The sequence below is a fragment of the Bombina bombina genome, chromosome 1 (assembly GCF_027579735.1).
Source record: "Bombina bombina isolate aBomBom1 chromosome 1, aBomBom1.pri, whole genome shotgun sequence".
Lineage (NCBI taxonomy): Eukaryota > Metazoa > Chordata > Amphibia > Anura > Bombinatoridae > Bombina > Bombina bombina.
This window is the reverse complement of record NC_069499.1, coordinates 11,768,169-11,787,248: the sequence shown is the minus strand read 5'-3', so window position 1 is coordinate 11,787,248 and position 19,080 is coordinate 11,768,169. Positions and strand designations below refer to the sequence as shown.

The 19,080-nt window shown below is 41.2% G+C and overlaps 1 protein-coding gene across 1 annotated transcript in view; it reads right to left on the bottom strand.

Moving 5' to 3' along the window:
* Window positions 1–19,080, bottom strand: part of MLH3 (mutL homolog 3) — a 139,426-nt gene that overhangs the window by 102,077 nt on the left and 18,269 nt on the right. The window contains exon 3 of the mRNA XM_053697026.1: window positions 17,092–17,196. Within this exon, the coding sequence (XP_053553001.1) occupies window positions 17,092–17,196 (105 nt within the window). The remainder of the gene's footprint in view (window positions 1–17,091; window positions 17,197–19,080) is intronic.

Sequence of the window (19,080 nt, the reverse complement as noted above, 5' to 3'; positions counted from 1 at the left end):
GACAACGTCCATTGCTGCAACCATTAATCCGATTACCTCCATGCACTGAGCCACAGAAGGCCGAGGAATGGAATGAAGAACTCGGCAAGTAGTTAAAAACTTTGACTTCCTGACCTCTGTCAGAAATATTTTCATTTCTACCGAGTCTATTAGTGTTCCCAGGAAGGGAACCCTTGTGAGCGGGGACAGAGAACTCTTTTCTACGTTCACCTTCCACCCGTGAGACCTTAGAAAGGCCAGAACAATGCCCGTATGAGCCTTGGCTCTGTGAAAAGACGACGCCTCTATTAAGATGTCGTCTAGGTAAGGTGCTACTGCAATGCCCCGCGGTCTTAGTACCGCTAGAAGGGACCCTAGCACCTTTGTGAAAATTCTGGGAGCGGTGGCCAACCCGAAAGAAAGGGCCACGAACTGGTAATGCGTGTCCAGAAAGGCGAACCTTAGGAACTGATGATGATCTTTGTGGATAGGAATATGTAGATACGCATCCTTTAGATCCACAGTAGTTTTTTGGGAACTACAAACAGGTAAAATCCCAGTCCTTGTTCTGCAATTGGAACTGGGTGTATCACTCCCATCTTTAGAAGATCTTCTACACAGCGTAAGAACGCCTGTTTCTTTGTCTGGTCTGAAGACAAACGAGAAATGTGGAACCTTCCCCTTGGAGGAGAGTCCTTGAATTCTAGAAGATACCCCTGAGCAACAATTTCTAATGCCCAGGGATCTGGAACATCTCTTGCCCAAGCCTGAGCAAAGAGAGAGAAAGTCTGCCCCCTACCAGATCCGGTCCCGGATCGGGGGCTACACCTTCATGCTGTCTTGGTAGCAGCCGCAGGCTTCTTGGCCTGTTTACCCTTGTTCCAGCCCTGCAAAGGCTTCCAGGTTGCTTTGGGCTGGGAAGCGTTACCCTCTTGCTTTGCGGTTGCAGAGGTTGAAGCAGGTCCACTCCTGAAGTTGCGAAAGGAGCGAAAATTAGCCTGGTTTTTGGCCTTAAACGGTCTATCTTGTGGAAGGGCATGGCCCTTTCCCCCAGTGATATCCGAAATAATTTCTTTCAACTCTGGGCCGAATAGGGTCGTCCCCTTGAAAGGAATATTTAACAGTTTTGTTTTGAACGACACGTCAGCCGACCACGATTTGAGCCAAAGCGCTCTTCGCGCCATAATGGCAAAACCAGAATTTTTCGCCGCTAACTTAGCTAATTGTAAAGCGGCATCTGTGATAAAAGAATTAGCCAGCTTTAGAGCATCAATTCTATCCATGACTTCGTAATATGAAGTCTCCCTCTGGAGCGACTCCTCCAGCGCCTCAAACCAAAAAGCCGCTGCAGTAGTTACAGGAATAATGCAGTCAATCGGTTGAAGAAGGAAACCTTGTTGAACAAATATCTTCTTTAGCAAACCAAATTTTTTATCCATAGGATCTTTGAAAGCACAACTGTCTTTTATTGGTATGGTTGTGCGTTTGGCTAGTGTGGAAACTGCTCCCTCTACCTTAGGCACCGTCTGCCACGCGTCCCGCCTGGGGTCAGTTATGGGGAACATTTTCTTAAAGATAGGGGGGGGGACAAAAGGTACACCTGGTCTTTCCCACTCCCTAGTCACAATATCCGCCACCCTCTTCGGGATCGGAAACGCATCAGTGTATACAGGGACTTCCAGAAACTTGTCCATTTTACACAATTTTTCTGGGACCACCATGGGGTCACAATCATCCAGCGTAGCTAAGACCTCCTTAAGCAGTACGCGGAGGTGTTCCAGCTTAAATTTAAACGCTGAGGAATCTGATTCTGCACGCTGAGAAATCTTTCCTGTGTCAGAAATTTCTCCCTCAGACAGTACATCCCTCACTGCCACTTCAGAGTGTTGTGAGGGTACAACAGATAAATCATCCAAAACTTCTGATTGCTCATCCTCTGTTCTTAAAACTGAGCTATCACGCTTTTTAGGAAAAACTGGCAGTTTGGATAGAAATGCCGCAAGGGAATTATCCATGACTGCTGCTAATTGTTGTAATGTAATAGGGCCCAATGCGCTAGAGGTACTAGGCATCGCTTGCGCGGGCGTAACTGGTGTCGACACATGGGGAGAGGAAGGAGGACTATCCTCGTTACCTTCCGTTAAAGAATCATCTTGGGCTACATTTTTAAGTGTCACTGCATGGTCTTTAAAATGTTTAGATACCTTAGCACACTTTAAACACAAATGTAAACGGGGTACCGCCATGGCTACTAAACACATAGAACAGGGTCTATCTGTAGGCTCAGACATGTTAAACAGCACTCAAATACAGTAAAATACAATTTTTTAAAAAACGGTACTGTGCCTTTAAATAATAAAAAGCACACACTTTTTTACTAAATCTCCAAAAATCATCCAATCTTTATGAAAATTTCACCATATGATCCTAATGCCTTGAAATGATTGCACAGTAAAGTTCAAGTCAATTAACCCCTTACTGCCCAAACCGGAGCAAATTAAAGCTGGCAACCGGTTAGCAAAACTATAGCACCATGCCACAGCCTCTGCTGTGGTCCTACCTTCTTTGGGGATTAGTTTTAATCGAAAATAAGCCTCTCTGAAGTCCTCAAGTAATCTCTGGACTCTTCACATGGAGCTGCATGAAGCTGTCTGTAAAATCAACTGCGCAACTGAGGCGCGAATTTCAGGCCCTCTCCCTCTTCACTCTGGGGATGTGGGGCCTTCCCAAGCCAAAATAGGTGTCTAAATAGATGCCATGCGGAATAAACCCCAAAAAAGTGTTTTAAATGTAATATAAGCTTGTATAAATATCAGATTTTTGTAAAAAAATAATCGATTGCCCCTTAATAGTGTCCACCAGTGTTTGAGCCCTTTCAAATAAGCCTTCCTTCTATACTAAGTCTCAGAATATGGCTTACCTTTCTCACATGGGATTCTTGTCAGTCTTCTAGCATTACTAAGTCTTGACTAGAAAAAATGACTGAAACATACCTCAAAGCAGTTAAGCCTGCAAACTGTTCCCCCCAACTGAAGTTTTCTGATGCTCAACAGTCCTGTGTGGGAACAGCAATGGATTTTAGTTACAACATGCTAAAATCGTTTTCCTCTCAGCAGAAATCTTCATCACTTTCTGCCACAGAGTAAATAGTACAAACCGGCACTATTTAAAAATAACAAACTTTTGATTGAAGATATAAAAACTACAAATCTAACACCACATTCACTTTGCACTCCCGTGGAGATGCTACTTGTTAGAGCGGCAAAGAGAATGATTGGGGGGGCAGAGCCTGAGGGGGAGCTATATGGACAGCTCTGCTGTGTGCTCTCTTTGCCACTTCTTGTAGGGAATGAGAATATCCCACAAGTAAGGATGAATCCGTGGACTGGATACACCATGTAAGAGAAAAAATTCCTTTATTTTTTATTTTTATCTTATATTTTTTATCTTTTATCCCCCACATATTATATTAAAATATTGAACTACCAATCCTATACACATTTGATAGATATGATTATATGCTCATACTGGGAAGAAAAATACTTATAAGTTCCCTTTAAATACTTATAAGTTCCCTTTAAATATCTACATATACCAACACTGACACTAAACCTCATACATTATTCTTTAATTCACCTAGGAACATAATTAATATTGTGGGCTCCTTATAATTCATTTTCCCTACCTAATCTAATCTTTTTTAAGATGTTAAAGATCTACAAATAACACTAAAATTTAAAAATAAATGTGCATCAATGAAATTATAAAATACTCTTGGTTGTATATATTTGCTCTATGTAAACCTATATCTGGTCTAAAGTTTTATATCTATAACCTGGTTTATATATTTATACATTTTTATGTTTTGTGTATATATCATATTTAAAATTGTCTCCTTTCTACAGTTCACATATTACCTTATAATGATAAATACATCAATGGGTTAACGTTTTTTATATGTGAATATATTACCCATATAGAGTTAACTTTGTATACACATTTATCACAGCTGATGTTAATTATACATCTCCCTATATAAAGTCAACGGCCACACTCAGTAAGCATCTTGATAAAGGCAGTTTACACTGCCGAAACGCGTAGATTTGCTTACTTTTGTTGGAGACCTACTCACACATCTGTGTCACACATTGCACTCTACAGGTTCATCTCTATCTCTATAATCCATTTAGAGTTAGACATATGAATAATTCCTGTGTGCATTACTTTATACGCTAACTACAGCTACTTGACTCTCCTCCTTACCAGCAAACGGCGGCACCTACACAGGTTCATCTCTATCTCTCAAACATATCCTGAGCTAGACATATGATTAATTCCTGTGTGCCTGCATCTTGCACTTTGTTTTAATTATAATACTACCATCTATTGCAAGAACTTCTGCCTAAACTATTCTACAGGGGATAAAACATTGCCTGGAGGCTTTTTCAAGCAGAAGACGGACCACTGCTTATACCCACGAACACTACGCTGTTACGAACAGCTGACAGATCGACCTTTACTATAAATCTGAGGAAAACGATCCGCTATCTGCAAGTATTTCTGACATCATTATACTAATATAAACAGATTGACACAAAGTTTCCTTTTTTACCGGTACTTTTTCAAAATAACATTGTGTTCAGTCTGCTTGTTACTATTGGACCATTTCTATAAGTCATGTGACGTGACGTCACAATCCACGGATTTCAGTCACAACTACCTTTAAACAGACATAATACCGGGTTTGTATTCTATCTGCCCTGGCTTTTAGAATTGTTTGGATTTAAATCGGTCATTGTACTTATCTATTACCGCTCCATATCTAAGTATTTTAACCCAAATACATATCATTATATTACTGTTATTATTTTATGCTTGGTTAGATTAAAATATGGTGTTACTAATCAGCTGCCAATTGTTTGAGATCTATACATTGGGTTATCCCAACTCTTACATTCTTTTTAAGATGAATTGTTTTAGATGCATTGTTTGTCTAGCTATTTTTATAATTTTATAACTGATGCCGGCATCGTCTATATATACGTTATTAACTGTTTAAATTAATTGTCTAAGTCTCTGTTCGATATTGTTGTTTACATACTGCTGATATATACCTCTAATTAAATTTACCTTTTATAATTCATTTTAAGCCTTTATTTGATATTATTCATTAATTCATCAATTTTAAGCCTTTATTTGATATTATTCATTATATCACTTTTGTTCACATACTCGATTGGTTAGCTCCTATTAGAGCGCTTATCCCACCTTTTCTTATTCTTTTAACATTAGTCTGTATTTGGAGATTTACTAGACTGCACAGGGATTCAAGCACATACCACGTAGCTAGCACTCGCACCACCCCCATACCTTTTCAAATGGAAGTGCAACAAATTGGAAGTGCTTGTCCAGAAAGGCAAACCTGAGATACTGATGATGTTCCCTGTGAATGGAACACAGGTCCTTCAGGTCTATGGTCGTCATAAACTGACCTTCCTGTAACAAAGGAAGAATTTAACGAATAGTTTACATCTTGAAAAAAGGAACCCTGAGCAATTTGTTTAGACATTTGAGGTCTAAAATTGGTCCAAAAGTTCCTTCCTTCTTGGGAACCACAAATAGATTTGAGTAGAATCCTAGACCCTGTTCTGCTAGAGGGACAGGAACAATAACTCCCAGAGAGCATAGGTCTTTTACACAGTTTAAGAAGGCTTCCTTCTTTATTTGGTTTGAGGATAGTCTTGACAGGAGAAATCTGCCCCTGGAAGGACAAGACTTGAATCCCATTCTGTAACCCTGAGATACTATTTCCACCGCCCAAGGGTCTGGGACATTGTGTATCCAGGCTTGATGAAAAAGAGAAAGCCTACCCCCCACCTGATCCATACTGGAATCGGGGGAGGAACCTTCATGGTGATTTAGAGTCAGCAGAAAGCTTCTTGCTTTGTTTTCCCTTATTCCAGGGCTGGTTGGATTTCCAAGAAGATCTGGGTAGATCTGGTTTAGATGAGGAAGAGGGAGACTTTTGTCCCTTAAAGTTACGAAAGGAACGAAAATTAGAAGTCTGATAACCTCTAGGCCTGTTCTTCTTGTCCTGGAGGTAGGAAAGATCCATCTCCATCTGTAATCTCTGAAATGATCTCAGCCAGACCAGGTCCAAACATAGTCTTTCCCTTGTAAGGCAAAGCCAAAAGCTTGGCCTTAGAAAAGACATCGGCCAATCAAGATTTTAACCAGAGCCCTACGAGCTAGGACCGTGACGCTAGACATCTTAGCTCCCAGACAAATTATCTGCATATTGGCATCACAGATAAAAGTATTGGCTAATTTAAGAGCTTTTATCCTATCTTGGATCTCCTCTACTGTAGTTTCCTCTGAGATAAGATCAGATAATGCATCGCACCAATAAGATGCAGCTCCTGCAACCGTAGCAATACTCGCTGCTCGTTGCCACTGTAACCCTTGATGGACATATCTTTTTTAAGGAAGCCTCTAGCTTTTCCTCCATTGGGTAATTAAAAGAACAACTATCGAGGGGCGGAGCCGAGCCAGGGACCAGCATGGCCGCATCTTAGTGTTGCTCCGAAGAAGTTCCCCATTAGGGCTTAGCAACGAGGGTCTCTCTACCCAGTAAAGCACAGCATGATGCCCACAGTTACTCCAAACCACAGCGCACAATAGTCTATTTGTAACACTCACGGATTTTACACTGAGACTTTGCCGCAGGCTGCATACACGCAGCAGTGAATGGAGGAGCGCCATCTTAGACTGCACGCTGCAAGACCGAACAGCTCGGCAAAGAAAGCATAGCAGCCAGATGCAGGAAGATCGCGGGGGCAGATAAGTATACCCCTTACAAGAGACCAGGACAGACAACCCGACAATCACACTATGCGGTAATGACCGCGAGCTCCCCCTACACCTAATAAATTAAAAGGCCCACAAAAAGAGCACAGAACGGCTGCAACCAATTATACAGGCCGCATTTAATAAGGGCGGACTTTTAGACTGGCAGAGAGATTGGGACTATAGCGGGGAGGGGGTGTCCTGCTGTTTCAAAGCCTGTCTCAAAGCCTCAATAGAGAATAAAATACACAGCAGTCATAGAGATATGAAGTATAAAGGCCCAGCCAGACAGTAAATCAACACACCAGCACTGCCAGCCTGGTATTCAGGCACACATTAGGGCAATTAAGTGAACAAGAAGACAGGGAAAATAAACATCCTTTGCTTAGTGTGAGTTTATAAGCAATCACACTGTCATTAAAAGCTTAAATCAACCTTTCCAGTCACCTGCAAATAAACCTAGCAGAAAGATTGAAACGGCAATGACATCCAAACGCCAACCAAAAGGAGACAAACCCAGCAAAGCTGCCATGACGCCATCTACAAAACTAAACTCCTTTTTTAAAACTGTGGAGGCTAAGACAAACGTGACTCCCAGCTCCCCACACAGCACCGATAGTGCACAGGAAGAAGAGGGTGACAATACCCAAATAGACCTTCTTACCCCTATAACCAGAGGAGACCTGCAGTTTCTACCAACTAAAGAGGACTTTACATCTTTTATGACTCAGGTCAGCCTACTTATAAAAGAGGGGCTCTCTGATGTCAAAAAGGAAATTAATGATCTAGGAAATAGGATACTTCAACTAGAGGAACATGCGGAAGAAATCTCAGAACCGATTAACCTTCACTCCATGCAGCTCCAACATCAAACAGAAGAGATAAAACAAATGCAGATGCAAATAGAAGACCTAGACAACCGAGGCCGACGCCAAAATCTGCGAATCAGAGGAGTAACTGAAAAAATCCTGGCCACAGAGCTCCAACAATATTTACAGGACCTGTTTAAATTCCTCTTAGATGACGAGGAGACTGCAGACATCACCCTAGATAGAGTCCATAGGGCTTTAAAACCCAAACCCCCACCTAAAGCTCCACCAAGAGACATTATTTTACGATGCCACAATTTTAGAGATAAAGAAAAACTACTAAATGCAGCAAGGAAAAAGGCGCCAATCTATAAAAATGGAGATACAATCCAGATCTTCGCAGATCTCAGTCCTCTTACGCTTGCCAGACGACGGAGTGTCAAATTCCTAACCACCCACCTACAAGACCACCAAGTACCATACCGTTGGGGTTTTCCTTTCGCAATAAGAGTAATCAAAGACAATAAAGAAATCACTTACAAAGATTTGGAAGATCTTGACTCCTTCTGTTCACAGCTGAACATCCCGCCACCAAAACAAATACCCCCAGATATGGAGCATGACAGAGAAGATTTGGCATTAAAACCTTACCCACCAAAGCCGCAGAGACAAAAATGGAATACTGTCACAAAGAAGCGTAAAGTAGATCCTGCTGCCCCTCGTTAGACACCGACCCCCTCCACAAATCTTCCTTGAGACCCAACTATTTCTTGGGCCTAAAATCCATATCTCAATCCTGATGCCCAGGGTAACTTTGCTTCACCAACGAGAAAATTCAACTCTTTCCAACCCAGGACTAGAGTTAATAACTTCCCCTCGACGCCTGGGAAAATTAGCCAGGCAATTGGAACACTTAACCTAACTCTTAGACACTGGCCTATAATAACCTATTCTCGCTCTATTATTGGAACGCAAAGACATCACCCTTCCCCCCTAGACTTTGCCCAATATAATGTGCCCCACTATAGTCAGACCTTTCACAGACTGAAGGGTACCCCATCTCAATATAATAACAACACCAGCCCTATTTGGGAGACGGTAGTGACCTCAGATTACTACCTTTCTTCCCCTCTTTTAAGTTTAGTAACTTAGAGTTAAGAAAAGGGAATTGACTCTATATTCCCTCTCACAATTGTTAGGAATGTTGTTTGTTGTAACTTTATTCATGTTATATTATCTTTACAACTGTTTATTGTTTTATTTTAGATTCACTGCAATCTCTGGATCGGCACTTTGGTCTACATCACCCTCAGGTCATACTATCAGCATATCCCACATCCACATAGGACCCTCTACAGAAAACCACACCCATGTATCTTGGCACACACGGACAACCTCTACTTCCGGTAAGACATGTTTAGAAATTTTAACGGCAAACACACCCATAAACACTACACATGGCCCCTAGAACGCTAACAATTATCTCACAAAACGCTAAAGGCTTAAATTCACCCACTAAAAGGTCAGTTGCGATACACTGGTTTGCTAAACAGAAAGGCTCCATTATATTTGTTCAGGAGACCCACTTCCCACGGGCAAACGAACCTAGATTCTCGAACAAAAATTTCCCCCTTGGTTTTTTTAACTCCCATAATAAAAAGAAAAACGGGGTGGGCATCCTTTTTCACACCTCTCTTCCCTTTCAGCTACTACACACCACATCAGACAAGGAGGGAAGAATATTAATATTAGTAGGCCTACTGTACAATAGACCGGTTACCCTGGTCAATGTGTACGCCCCCAATACAAACAAGAGCAAATTTTTCAACAGACTCAAATCCATGATTTGTGAATCCCGTAAAGGCATAGTGGTGATGGGCGGAGACCTGAACATAACCCTTGACCCCATACTTGATTCTACATCCTTACACTCAAGCAACATATCGCGCCCACCCAATGCAACATACTCATGCCTTAGAAAAATAGGACTAATAGATACATGGAGAATACAACACCCTGCAGACCGCGGATACTCTTTCTTTTCACATCCTTGGTCCATGTATTCAAGGATAGACTACCTGTTTCTTGACCAATCTAGCCTATCCCTGTTAACAGTAACTGATATAACACCTACGGCATGGTCAGACCACTCTATGGTCTCACTAGGATTAAATTGGCCTGACTCCCCAATTCACCCATTCATTTGGCGGTTAGACCCATATCTCCTGCACCACCCACCAACAGCCCAGAAGCTCGAGAAAGCTTTAACTGAATATTTTGATCTAAATTCAAACCAGGAAACACATCCACTATATGTATGGGTAGCGCACAAAGCGGTTATCAGGGGGGAGTGTATAAAACACAAAGCACATATTAAAAAACAATACAACACCCGATTAAACACGCTCACTAACAGACTTAACGACTTAGAGACCCAACATAAGCAATCCCCCTCTGACAAAACCTTGCTAACTAATTTAACCACTGTCCGAAAAGAACTCAGAGCTTTGCTCTACTCTGAAGCCCAAAAGAAGGCACTGCAACTCCAGAAAAAATTCTTCTATGAAGGGAACCGCCCAGGCAAAATTCTTGCTAACACCCTAAGAGATAGAAACACTCACACACACATTCACAAACTCAAAACTAATCAAGGAGATTACATCATAGATAGCAAAGCCATAGCTGCCCATTTTCGAAATTTCTATCAACATTTATACAACCTAACTACTAATATTCACCAGGACCATGTACAAAACATGATAACATACATAACCGAAGCAGACTTAAACAAATTAACACAGACGCAGGCGACTGACTTAGAAACAGCCATAACCATGACAGAGGTGGTGAAGGCTATTAAAAGCCTCCCAACAGGCAAAAGCCCAGGCCCTGACGGACTAACTAATCAATATTACAAAGAACACTGCTCCACATTAGCACCACATTTGCTACAGCTTTATAATTCACTAGACGATGGCACCCAACTCACTAAAGACTCACTAGCAGCCCACATATCCGTAATCCTGAAACCAGACAAGCCACAAGAGGACCCGGGTAGTTACCGACCTATATCACTACTCAACACAGATCTCAAGATATTAGGGAAAATATTAGCGAACCGTTTAAATTCTATCCTCACCGACATAGTGCACACTGATCAGGTGGGCTTTGTCCCTGGTCGAGAAGCCAGGGATAACAAACTCAGGGCTTTGGCTCTCATAGACTATGCTAAGACTCACAACATAGAATCAGTACTGATAGCCATTGACGCCGAAAAGGCATTCGATCGGACGAACTGGCAATTCCTTCTAGAGACTTTAAAAAATATGGGATTTGGCCCGAAAATAATTAATAGAATCTTTAGCCTATATTCAAGCCCAAACGCCAAAGTTAAAGTTAATGGCATTTTGTCAGATACTTTCCCCATACATAATGGCACACGCCAGGGTTGCCCCTTATCACCAATCCTATTTGTACTGATGATGGAGGTCCTCACCTCTCACGTCCGTAAAAACCAGAGAATTAAGGGTATATCATTTGGAAATCAGTCCTACAAAATTGCGGCTTTTGCTGATGACTTGCTATTTTCAGTTACCTCGCCACTAACAACAATACCAGAGATATTACTAGAATTAGAGAGATTCGGACAATATTCCAGTTTTCTAGTTAACAAGCAGAAATCGGAAATCCTAAATGTAACCCTACCAAACTCCCAGTTCCTTTCCCTATCAAAGATATGCCCACTAAAGTTAAGAGATGACTGTATTAAATACCTGGGAATATATTTAGCTTCTAAACGGACTATACTTTTCGACAAAAACTATATAACTTTATTAAATAACACACAGAATGACCTCAAGACATGGACAAATAAACCACTGTCATGGTGGGGACGAGTTCAGGCCATAAAAATGACCACGCTCCCTAGAATTACATATATATTACAAACGCTGCCTATGCACCTCCCCCGTTGGTACTTAAACAAACTCCAAAGCAGTATCAACTCGTTTGTATGGGGGAGATGTAAACCTAGAGTAAATAGGGAGACAATGTATAGATCAACTGCAGATGGGGGACTCGGCCTACCAAATATCGAAGAGTATTATTTAGCAGTTACATTACAAAAGATACTGGATTGGCATGGGAAACAGGAACGTAAGGCATGGGTTGCGCTAGACTCACACATACTCAAGACACCCCTAGTGCACGCGCTGTGCTGGGTACCAAATGACTTAAGACCGCCACAAAGTAAACAACTAGATATACACAAACACCTATTTAAAAGCTGGGACCATATAATATCTACCAGACCACATATCTCCTCTAGCAGGTCCCCCTTATTCCCGATTGTCCTAAATGTGGAAATGATAGGTGGCCTGGACAAAGGATTCCAGAGGCTTTCTGAGTGGGACTACACTGTCCCGTTACTTAATTTTACTGAAGCAGGTAAGCTTTTGGAAAGGGACAAGTTGGCCAGTATAGCCCATGGCAAATACAACAATTGGTTGAAATATGCACAGTTGCACCATTTTGTACATACCTCCCCCTTCAAAGCCGAACTGTTGAGAGCACCCACCACATTTGAAACGATATGCAATGGAGGGATCATACCAAGAGGAACATTGTCACTCTCCCGCAAACTTTTAATCAAAAATATCAGAGACACGCTGCCCTCATACACAGTCAAATGGGACATTGACTTGGGAGACCACATAACGGAAGATAACTGGGCCAAAATATTTAAACTAGTTAAGAAATCCTCGACTTCGCCTAACATACTAGAGTTAAATTATAAGATCATTTTACGATGGTATTTAACCCCATCAAGATTAAATAGCATTTATCCAAACCTGTCGGACAGGTGCTGGCGTGGCTGTGGAAGCCATGGCAGCTTGATACATATGTGGTGGCGATGTACCAGAGTTCGCCCATTATGGAAAGCGATAGAACAGCATTTTAGACAAAGCTTTTCACTTGAACTAACACTAAGCCCAAAAATTGCGCTCTTGAACGTCCTCCCTGATTTACCATGTCGCTTAAAGCTGTTGGTGTTTCAAATAGGCCTTAATAGTGCAAGAAAACTAATTGCCCGTCACTGGAAAAAACACTTAACTTTATCTAAATCAATGTGGCTTGAGGAAGTAGAGGACCAATTTACACTAGAACAATATGGCTACCTATGCCGTAACAAAGTTGACACCCTTTTAGATGCCAAATTTATTTGGCACGAGTCGCTGCACTCCACATCTAACTCACATCCTCTCCAAACTGTTATCTGCCCTCCCTAGGACAGGATGGTCATTTCAATAGTTGCCAAACGAAGGGAATATTTCCCATATTGAGTTATCATACCATATGTAATCCTATAGCCCTAAGCTAACCAAATACTCTACTCATAGTGAACAGATCTCATAATACCATAGCAATCACAATCATCAAGAGCCAATGCCGGTCCAGACGAAGAAATGCAGAAGTAAGTTATTATACTATTTCTCATACTGTTTGTTTATATATTGTTTGGATTTGTTGTTTGATCCTATTCTCTTTTCAATGTTTGAAAAACCACATGAAGAGCTGCAACTGGGACATTGAATCATAACTTCTACAGCAGCAGTGAAGTTCATAGGTCTATAGGCTTATGTTTCTAAATGTCAAATATGCTTATATATGAACCATTGTCACATTGAAGCTTACCATTGTCAAACTAAAAATTTTTCAATAAAAATAACATATTTAAAAAAAAAAAAAAAAAAAAAGAACAACTATCCTCTATAGGAATGGTAGTTCTCTTAGTAACAGCAGAAATAGTTCCTTCTACTTTAGGAACAGTGCGCCATGGGTCACGAATAGAGTCAGCCACAGGAAACATCTTCTTAAAAACAGGGGAAGGGGAAAAAGGAACCCCTGGTTTATCCCATTGCTGAGCAATAATTTCAGACATCTTCCTTGGTACCGGAAAAACCTCCTCAGAAGATGGGGAATCATAGACTCTATCCAACTTTGAAGACTTTGTGGGGTTGAGAGCAATCGCCGGTTCAGAGTCGTCTAAAGTAGCTAGAACCTCCTTCAATAGTATCCGGAGGAATTAACTTCTTCAGATTCTGAAGATTTTTCTGCTAAAGTCTCAGAGTCTGAGATCTCACCTTCAGAAGCTACTGAAGTATTCTCTTCATCAAACATCTGAGCAAGAGTGGCTAATGCAGTTCTGAACTCAGAAGTCTTAGCATCAGACAAGGGTTTAGATTTTCTCTTACGCTTACCCAATGAAGGGAAAACTGACAAAGCCGCTGTTACTGCAGAAGAAACCTGAGCGGCAAAATCCCCAGGTAAATAAACACATAAGGCACAGTATGAGAAACAACTAAAGCTTGGGACGTTTGAGGAGAAAGCCGAGGCATGTCACGCACAGCATTATCCTGAGAGACATCAGGTTCAGAAGGGAGAATTTTAAAGTCTTAGATAAACAGGAAGAACAAAATTGCATAGGCAAAATTTGGGCTTCTAAACAAAGTAAACATTTATCCATGGAGCTGGACTGATCCTGTTCAAAGCTTATAGCTAACAATTCCCACAAGTAAAAAAGGACTATGAAAGAAAAATAAAATGCTTTAAATTTTATTAAAGATCAAAAATCAAATATCAAATGAGGAAAGAAACTTTTAGACCAAAAATACCTCAGATTGCCTTAGGTTCCTACCGCCAAGATAATACCCCACTAGAAAAAGGAATGGATTCCTGATTTGCTCAGTAATAGGATCCGCTCAGACACCAAATGCAGCCTCCACTTGAAGAGCTGAATTCTACTGCGTATCAGTCTGGGTTGCAACGGCACCGCTCCGCTAAACCGGAAGTGCGAGTGTCACATTACCAGACTGAAAAAAATAAAGTGTGCAACATTTCTCTGCAGCGAAAAAAGGCGCCAGTTTAAATATACTGTTTGCAAAAAAACGGCATTACCGTCTATTACCCAGAACAGGCAAACCACAAGTAAAAGCACTGCTTGGCTCACAAGCCTAAACATCCCAAAGCCTAACACATGTCTCATAGAAAATAATAAAGATTTCTCACATCCCAGCCAATTGAGAGAATTCAATCACATACTTCAAAATTATGCATACACGTATCCCATAATAATATGTGCCAATAAAAATGTCCCCATATGAATCCTCATAGTAATCAAGGATTATTATTTTCTGTTAGATAACAAAAGTGATATGGAAGGGGGATTAACCCCATAAGTGCTGCTGTCCTTTGTTACCTAGAAGGCAAAGGCACTTACCTTAGATCCTACTGCATAAGAGATGCTGATCCTCAAGGTGTGGCAGCCATTACGCTCCCTGTCATGGACCTGTAGGAAAAGAAAGAGCAGAGTAACCAACTCTGGCTTTCCACAAAGGGGTAGCAAAGTGTTAACTGCTAAAAGCCACCACTACTCTTACTCAAGAGATTGACATGGACACAGCTAGACCCCAATCCTTGCTTGCAGTGAAAAGTACCCATAAAAGAATTAAATTCTTCAGACACTAATTTCGCACAACCTCCATTGACAGAGGCAAAGAGAATGACTGGGGGTTAAGGGTAAGGCACTTACACTTAACAGCTTTGCTGCGGTGCTCTTTGCCTCCTCCTGCTGGCCAGGAGTTGAATATTCCACTAGTAATTGGAATGACGTTGTGGACTCTCCATGTCATAGGAAAGAAAGTTACATTTTCCTGTGTTTGTCTATAAATAGGGTACACTAAGAAATATGGGCCAGTTTATGAATAAGCGCCACTAGTGGAAGCGAAATGAGTCACACCCTTGCTGCATTAGTCTTCCTGCCATGTCTGCTTGGAGTTATTAAGATTTTGCTATTTTTTAGTTTATACACAATGCAGTGCCTGATTTTTTTTGAATGCGTAGTGTGCCACTTATAATAGGTTGTCATTATGGTGCCATCACATTTATCCAGTGTCATTTAAATTATCTGGAAAGGACATGGCATGTACTAAAATAAGGGCAAAGCAATGTTTGTGTTGAGAGTCTCATAATAAATGCTAATTATAAAACCAGAATTCTTAGGGTTTACGACAAAAGATAAAAAATTAAAAAAAAAGGAGTGTGTTTAAAAACGTACTATGCATTCTGTGGACATGTGCAGTACAAAAAAATACAGAGAAGGACATTAAGCCTACAGAAGCTTGTGAAATAAGAGGCAGAACTACAGTGCACTAAACATGCTAAACCGTTTAACCATTTTTGTGTTTAGGAACCCCCCCCCCCTCTTCATCTCATCCTTATTGTCTAGGAAATAATTAGAAAGCACCAACTCTCCCCATTTTTGCAAATCAGCAATGACCAGAAACACACACAGACATGTGCCACCTTTGGTGCTTTTGCTTTTATAGAGCCCCCTATTTCACTCCCCTGCAATGAAATCCCTTTTTGTAGAGGATATTTCCTGGAATTCTGCATTTAATGGCTAATAAACCACGGGCACTAGGGAGGCTCCAGCAAATGTAACCCTGCCATACAGGCGTCCACCTGTGGTATACCTTTAAGTTTAACCCCTCCTATCTGGTCTCCTCCCTATTTAAGGACTACCTTTAACATCCATTCACTGCCTGATTATTGAAGTCATATCTACTTTATTGTAGCTATTCTACTTCAGGTCTCCAAATCTGTTGATTCTTGAGCAAGTTATAACACCAGCTTTTACTTTTGCTATTTTTGTTTCACCATCGTTACTGCCGTAACTTTGTCTCTATCAAGCCTGGATCATTGAACGGCCGGATCTACTTTTCAACCGCTACCCGGAAGTAAGCCGCATTCACACACGCTGCCAACCTCAGACACGGAACTCTCTGTGCGGTAACAGATATCTCTCGGTCCACAAGGGGGTAACGTACTTGAACATATCTAAAGCCCTAAGGTTTCATACTTGCCTTGTTTGTCGCCATCAGTCTGTATTTTGGGCAACTCATCTTATTTACCGTATCTGTTACAAACAAACATTGTATGTCTGCAGAGTGTCTGAACTTATATATATTTTAGTATGTGTGTGAATGCGTGAAGTAAAAGGAGATCATTATCTTTCATTCCATTTATTATTATTACTGATTAAGGCCGTGTCAGTATTCCTATCTAATCTCTGGCTCTGATATAAGTTAGAGATTAAACAAAATATCTATTACCTATTTAGAATCTTCATTATTATTAACACTAAAGACTGTTGTTAATACTAACATTCATCATATAGTAAATGTCTCACATTGTTTAATCAGGATACATAGAAGTTGTTTTTCTGATTAAATCAAAAAGAGCAACAAGCTCTAATTCTAGGGATAATCTTTATATAAAGTTTACAATTACTTGTTTTTTGAATGGTATTCTCTAACATACCACACCACCATAGGAGCAGAGACTTGAATAATAGAGAGTGAAAGTCATTAATAAATGGCGCCTGTCCCTGTCTTACCTTCATAGTCTGTATCATGTCCTTGGTGAACCGGTACGGATGCAGTATATTGTGTATTTTGACTGCCAGGATGTCTGCATTTCCCCTACTTACATCCACAGCCACCTGTAACAATACACAGCATGACACATATGTACAAAAGGAACTCTCTGGTATTGGGTAAATAGAAGTCAGGGTTTGACAAACACTGCGAACCAGGAGGCTACAGAAACCAGCATATTACATGAGCCGGCCAACTTCCTGGTGCATTTTATAAACAGCTGGCTCTGAAATGTGTGTCTGGCTCCTCATTAAATCCAGTTGTAAACAGATGGTATACATGCCGTAGACTTCATCAGTACCTCACAATATGAGAGCATGATTAAGAGATTGTCTCAAAACGTTGTATAATGTGCCATGTTTATGGATTAATAAAAAAATAGATGTTTCACTGAATATGTGCTGTCGACTTACATAATTGCATACTTTGAGAGTATTCGCGGATGACCTGTCTACATTGGAAGGTGCTGTTGCATAAGTGTCCCTCTGTATGCACTTACAACAGGGTTACACACGGCCAGACATATTCACTTACCACAGGGTTACACACGGCCAGACATATTCACTTACCACAGGGTTACACACGGCCAGACATATTCACTTACCACAGGGTTACACACGGCCAGACATATTCGCTTACCACAGGGTTACACACGGCCAGACATATTCACTTACCACAGGGTTACACACAGCCAGACATATTCACTTACCACAGGGTTACACACGCCAGACATATGCTCTTACTGCAGGGTTACACACGGTCAGACATATGCACTTATCATAGGGTTACACAGGGTCAGACTGTCAGGGTGCCAGGAATCAGACTGAGACGAGAAGGGCAAAAATAATCACACCTTTATTAATAACAAAAAATAATAAAAAGTCCACAAATCAAATAACAAGCCAGGAGTCAAAACCAGAGCTGGTAGTCAGACGAGCTAAGTCAGGAGCCAAAGCGAAAAGTCAGACGAGCCATAATCAGGAACAAGGAGAACAGCAGAGTCAAGAACAAGTCAGGGATCAGGAACCAGGAGGGACGTCAGACAGCCAGGTAATACACTGGAACTCACAAACAGGTATGAGACAACGCAAAGGCAAAGCATACTGAACAGAGGCCCTTTTAATAATAAGTGATGACATCACAATTCTGAGACTGCCACCTGTCTCACACGGATGATGTACACCAGTCTGGCCATAAAAGGGCATGCAGGAAATGAGCAGCATCACACACTATGCACCAGATTCAGCAAGAGAGGTGAGTAAAATGGCTGCCAGAAGCACATGGCAAACAAAGCAGGGAAAAAACCCTGACAGTACCCTCCCATCAATGACCCCTCTCCTGCAGGAGGACAAATGGCTTATTGGGGAAACGGGCATGGAAGGCACGGAGGAAGGAGGGAGCATGAAGGGAACCCATGAACGCTCCTCCGGATGGTAGCCCCTCCAGTGAACCAAATACGGTACGCGGCCCCTGGACATACGAGAGTCAATAATGCTGCTGACTTCATATTCTTCATGGTTATCAACAAAGATAGGACGGGGACGAGGCAACACAGTGGTAAACCGATAACAAAATAATGGTTTCAAGAGGGCTATTGGAAACAGGGAGCTCGACAAACAAGTCCATGGAAAGATGTGTCCAAGGATGCTCACCATTTGTAACAATCAACTCACTTGTAATTGTAACAACGAAGATATCATGTAAAATTGAGGATGTGTTACAAGAGTTGAGGATGACAGTACACTATATGCTTTTAGTGAACTGTATAACACTTGTTGTTAATTTTGCTGGTCAGCTAGCTCCCAGTAACTGGAGTGTCTATTAGTGGGAGTTGACTTTGGCAGGTATTTGTAGCAATGGATATACAGAGATATACAGTAGTGCAGAGGTTAATTATATATCAGGAAGCAGTTAGTAGAAAGAGACCAGGGTTATATGCAAGTAGCTTC